The sequence below is a fragment of the Chrysochloris asiatica genome, unplaced genomic scaffold, assembly GCF_000296735.1.
Source record: "Chrysochloris asiatica unplaced genomic scaffold, ChrAsi1.0 scaffold00041, whole genome shotgun sequence".
NCBI classification, from domain to species: Eukaryota; Metazoa; Chordata; class Mammalia; order Afrosoricida; family Chrysochloridae; genus Chrysochloris; species Chrysochloris asiatica.
The window spans coordinates 12,195,064-12,200,846 of NW_006408559.1; the positions used below are offsets into that span (position 1 = coordinate 12,195,064).

Consider the following 5,783-nt stretch of genomic DNA (forward strand, 5'->3'; position numbering starts at 1 on the left):
GCCCTTGGTCACCCTTCAGGTCTAGAACGGAACTCACCCTCATGGCTTGATTTTCAGCCAACAGTAGGTGAGTAAATGGTGGTTGGGTGGGGAAGAAGAGGAAGAACAGGAACACTAGTGAGGTGTGGCCAACCATTCAAGATCAAAAGAGCAGCATTTAGCCAAAGACAAAATTCAGAAGGAGGAGGAAGGCAACAGGAATCACAGGGAGGAAGTGGGTAAGTGATCTTCCATGGAGGGGACTGTGATCACTAAGATGCAAGAAAGGGAAAGATCTGTTGAATGAAAAACTGATGATCTGCTCTGTAAATGCTCACTCAATTCATAACGAAAGTTTAAAAACAAAGAAAACCCTAAGTTAAAAAAATAAAGTCTCCCTGATCATTGTGAAGGACTACAGATAAGTTCGCTCAGGAATAGTCTTAATTAATTTGTCTTGGTCTCCTTCCGGTGTCTTCAACAATAAAGGTCCAATCAAAACAGTGACTTCGAAGGGGATCTGCTGGGCCGTTCAGTGCAAGGCAGAGAGGTCAGCGCACAAGGTTAAGTTTGGAAAATTCCTAAGGGGCCATCTTGATAGCTTTTCTTGAAAGACGTAAGACAATCACAGGGGTGAATTAGGAAGGTACTTAACGAAAATTGAAAAGAGCATTGATGAGGAAAAGGCCAGCCAAGTCGTGCTGAGAATTTTTTTTCTAGACAGACTCATTCTTTGAGGGTAGCAAAGGCTGTTTTATGAGAATTTTGTTGGGAAACCGTACCACATCCATCCTACAGCCCCGATCTTGCCACATCAGATTTTCTTTTCATTCCCCAAACTCAAAGGACATTGAAAAAGAATACAATTCGAGCCCCTCATGGATGCTCAAACTGTGGTTTTGACGTGATGTCAAAGTGCGCAGCGTTCACTGGGGTAAAAGGTGGAAACAGCGCCTTCTGCAGTGTGTAGACCCAGATAGGGGGCATGTTGAGAAACAACAGGGTATCATTTTGATGTTTTTGTTTAATAAAGCCGGCTACAATTCGTAGCCACACTTTTGACTTACCTTCCTGAAACAACACTACCACTTGAAGCTCAGCAAACCACTGTAAGAAGCACCCAGTTTCAGAGATGCTAAAATGCATCTGAGATCTAGTAAAATATAGTCACTCAAAGCTGTGCTCTACAGACGCCCAATCCAACCGGAAATGCACCACCATGATGGGGAGATGTGTAGAGTCCCCTGAGACTCTGAGCTGCACCCACCCACCCAGACCCTAGCCCAGGGGGAGCTGCTCACACATGATCTCGCCAATGGTGCTGATGATCATGGTGTGGTAGCCGGAGGGGGCTAACATGTGACAGTAGCAGGGGCTACGGCTCTCCTCCGAATCCCCCATAGTCACGGTCACCACCTCAGACTCAGACCGAGAACCGCACACCAAGTCCCTTTCCAGAAGTTCAGTGCTGGCCAGGATGACCCCATAGTAGGCGAAGGAGATGCCCAGCCTGGAAACGAGAGAGAGGAGTCATTAGGAGGGGATCCCAGGGCTGCTAGTTCTGGAGTCTGACATCCGGGTCAATCAGCAGGGCCTCGCTCCCTGAAAAGACTCTACTGGAGGACACTTCCTGGTTATCAACTTTCGAAAATCAGCCAGTGAAAACGCACTGACCATGGTTCAGGGCCAGCACTGTTCTGTCTTACTGTGCATGGGGTCCCTGTGAGTCAGCGGCCCCAACGTGATGGAGGCTGTCTAGTTGATTCTGACTCGTGGCGACCCCGTGTGTTACAGAGTAGAACTGGGCTTCATTGACTCTTCAATGGCTGGGTTTTGGGAAGAAGATGGCCAGGCATTTCTTCCGTGGCATCACTGGGTGGGTTTGAATTGCCAATCTTCAGGTTAGTAAACTATTTGCATCACCCAAGGACTGTTAACAATGACAACATCAAAATACATACAGGGGAGTTGAAGAGAAAGGTACAAGCAAAAAGAACCGTATGATTCCCACCCTGCCCCTGCTCCTCTTTTAGAATGGATTTACATATGTAGGGTTTCTCCAGATACCTGCTTTCTTAAAAATCAGTTTGGAAATATTTCCATTCTTACCATATGATCCAGATCTGCAGCGTGGTCCGCAAATATTTGGGATTCAGGAGGTCTGCAAATCTTCCTCTTTTGTTCTGGAGTAATAAAAGGGGGCGGGGCAGAATCCATTCAGTGGGTGAAGAAGTCACTAATGTATCCCCAATATTATAGATCGTGTTGTTGCTGTTATTGTGTGCCAGAGCATGAGGTGGGTCAGAAACAGGTACACCACAGCCATGCCAACAGGGTATCTGATCGAGTGAAAAAATAAATCAACACCAGCTACATGCCGACAAGCAAAACAACACCTCCTCCTGCTGCCATCAAGCCGATTCTGACTCACAGTGACCCTATACAGGGTATTTGAGGCTGTTAAATCTCCATGGGGGCAGGCAATGTCGTTCTTCTCCTGAGGAAAGGCTGGTGGGTTTGAACCATCGAATTTGTGATTAACAGTCCAACCTCTAACCCACAGTACCACCTCCAGCTCCACAAAATAATAGTTTCATTAAAAATTTTAAATAAAGTTCAAAATAAAGGTCTAGAGAAAGACACAGCAGGAAAATATTAGCCCAAGCTAGTTTAGAGATATTCGTATGAGAGAAAATAGAAATTGAAGTACAAAGTAGTATAGGAATAAAGAGATACTTCAAATAATACGATTAAACAGCTTGATCTCACTAGGGAGCTTCAAAAAGTTGGCAGAAAAATCCCATTATCTTTTAATTCCATTTTTTCTATGAGTTTTTTTAAGTCCCCTGGTACATTGTTATTGTTAATAAGTGCTGTCGAGTCATTTCTGACCCATAGTGACCCTGTATAGGGTTTCCCAGGAGCAGCTGGTAGATTTGAACTTTGTGGTTCGGAGTCCAGCTACCTTTAAAATATTATCTGTATATGTTCAATGAGAGTACATAGTCTTTTTAAGTATACACGAAAGATTTACAAAAAGTAACTGTTGTTGTTGTTATGAGCCGTGGAGTCGGTTCCGACTCATAGTGACCTTGTACAGGGTTTCCGAAGCTGTAAATCTTTACAGGAGCAGAAAGCCTCATCTTTCTCCCATGGAACAGCTGGTAGTTTCAAACTGCTGACCCTGAGGTTCGCAGCCCAATTCATAACCACTATGCTACCAGAGCTCCTTAAAAGTAACTGTAGAAGAAGAAGAAGAAAAAAAGTCTTTACAAATTCCAAATATTTGATAACATCGTCTGCTCAAAATACAATTCAATTAGAAACAAATAACCAAAAGATAGTTATAAGACAACTCATTGTTAAAGACAAAATAATACCAAAAATTACAAAGAAAAATAAAAATACTTGGCAAGAAAATCTTTGAATGCAGCTTAATGGTTTATTAAGCAGTCCTGTTGACACAATGTGTTATGAGTTGAACTGCTAACAGAAAGGTCAGTGGTTCAAGCCCCCCAGCCACTCCGCTGAAGAAAGAGGAAGCTGTCTGCTCCCGTACCGATTTTCAGCCTCAGAACCCTGAGGAACACTCCTGCCTTATAGGGACATTACAAGTTGGAGTCAATGGCCAGTGGTGGGTTAATGGTTCATTAAAAATCAAAAAGAAGGAAATAAATGAGCTAAGTACTGAATTTAACAATGTAGAAGAAGGAAAAAAAGTCAGAGTGTAGAAGAAAAAGAGTAGAAGACAAGACAATGAAAAAATCATTTTACAAAAATGTTCTTTAAAGTCTACTCAGATTGACAAGTTTCCAAAACGAACAATATTAAAATGAAAAGCAGGATATACTGACACAGTAGAAATCTTTGAAACTCTTAAGAGACCACTCAGAATCATTTTACATACACTTGAAACTCACCTCAAGGTCAGCGGTTCGAAACTACCAGCCGTTCCGTCCGAGAAAGATGAGGCTTTCTACTCACATAAAAATTTGCAACCTTGGAAACCCTATGCAGGGTTGCTCTGAGTCAGAACTCACTCCACAGCACACCACCACCACCATGTTGTTGTTGTTGTTGTGTGCCGTGGAGTTGGTTCTGACTCACAGCGACCCTGTAGGACCGAGAACTGCCAACGGGGTTTCCAAGGTTGTCATCATTACAGAAGCAGATGGCCTCATCTTCCTCCCATGGAGCAGCTGGTGGGTTCGAACCACCAACCTTTCGGTTAGCAGCTGAACACTGAACCACTCCTTTCCCTAGGGTGTGCAGGTCTATGCTGACACACCTGGGGTTGCCACAAGTCAGAAGTAGCTCCACAGTGACGAATGTGGATTGGGTGGAACCTGCCCCTGGCCTCTGCTCCCAGGACTCTGGGTGGACATGACCTCTGACTCACCAGGATGGGCTCCACCAGCTTCCCCTCCGGCATGACCGAGCGGTTGGTCCTGGCGATGTGTTCCAGCGTGGCCAGGGCAGCCTGGGTGTTCCCGGTGGACACATTGAAGCGGGCCGACTCAGGAATGAACTGCCAGGATATAGAGTGTCAGGGTCCAGCCTGTAGACTCCACATCCAGACGGAAAGGAGCCCACCTGAGGCATAAAGCATAGCAGGCCTAGAAGTCGAGGCTGGTTTGGAACAAAGGCACTGTGCTCTGGGAGGAGAGCCTGAGCTGCTCACCAGACCCCGCCCCTTGTTAGCCCAATGGCCTCAGGTTCCGCCTCCAGTAGAGCCTCCAGTGCCACCCAAGCCTCAATAGGTCCCCAGCCTCCCCGAACAAACGGTGACAACAGTAGGGCCCCAAGCCCACACTGTGAGGCCTCAGCCCTCCTCACTCCATGCTGCTGTTGTTGGGTATGTGGAGTGGATTCCAACTCAGAGCAGCCCTGTGTCTCAGCACAGAACTGCCCACAGAGTGTCCAGGGCCATCATCTTAATGGAGGCAGGCTGCTGTATGGTCCTTCCCTGGAGCAACTGGTGGGATGAACAGCAAAGCACTTTAACCATTGTGCCACTATGGCTCCATCCTCACTCCACTGGGGGCGGGGGATGGGAGTTAGCATAAGGTTCAGGGTATCAGTTTCCAGCACACACCAGTGAAAAAATCATGGTATAAAGGAAAATATTGCAATTTAGGAATTGCTCTGGGTGTGGGACTCCCTCTACAGCCACCCCGCCGGGGCAGAGTTCAGTGGGTGGGACCACAGCCAGACAGGCACCGGTAACCAGTGCTAAAAGTGGTAGAGAGACATTTGCAGTTGGAGGTGTGGAGGGATTCTACACATTTTTCCTCCTCTTTCTTGTCGCACCTTCTTTGCCCAGCCCGGACGCCTTCAGGTTGGTGGATGTGCACCCCCAGAAAAGAGGTCCAGCGTTGAGCCCCCAGTTGTTCCCATGGCACAGAGCGAAAGAGTCCTATAGAAGCTAAGGGCAAATTGTTTGGCGGCTGCTTATGTCACCCTCCTATTCAATATTGTTTTCTAAGTCTTAGCCAGAGCTATATGGTAAGATAGGGAAATTAAAGGCATGCAAATTGGCAAAGAGGAAATAAAACTCTCTCTGTTTGAAGATGATATGATCCGATACATAGAAAACCCCAAACACTCATTAAAAAAGCTACCAGACATCATTGGAAGATTCAGCAAAGTGGCAGGATATAAGATCAACATAGAAAATTCAGTTGGATACCTATATAGAAATGACAGTGCTGAAAAGGACATTAGGAAAGCAATACTATTTACAATAGCCACCCAAAGGATGAAATATCTGGGAATAAATGTAACCAGAGAAACAAAGGACCTAT

At 45.7% G+C, this 5,783-nt stretch overlaps 1 protein-coding gene across 1 annotated transcript in view; it reads right to left on the reverse strand.

Moving 5' to 3' along the window:
- The window catches only part of SVOPL (SVOP-like), a 54,001-nt gene that overhangs the window by 10,106 nt on the left and 38,112 nt on the right, over positions 1-5,783 (reverse strand). Inside the window, exons 8-10 of the mRNA XM_006861239.1 lie at positions 4,379-4,507; positions 2,089-2,162; positions 1,281-1,489 (exon numbers count right to left, since the gene is read on the reverse strand). Of these exons, the coding sequence (XP_006861301.1) occupies positions 1,281-1,489; positions 2,089-2,162; positions 4,379-4,507 (412 nt within the window). The remainder of the gene's footprint in view (positions 1-1,280; positions 1,490-2,088; positions 2,163-4,378; positions 4,508-5,783) is intronic.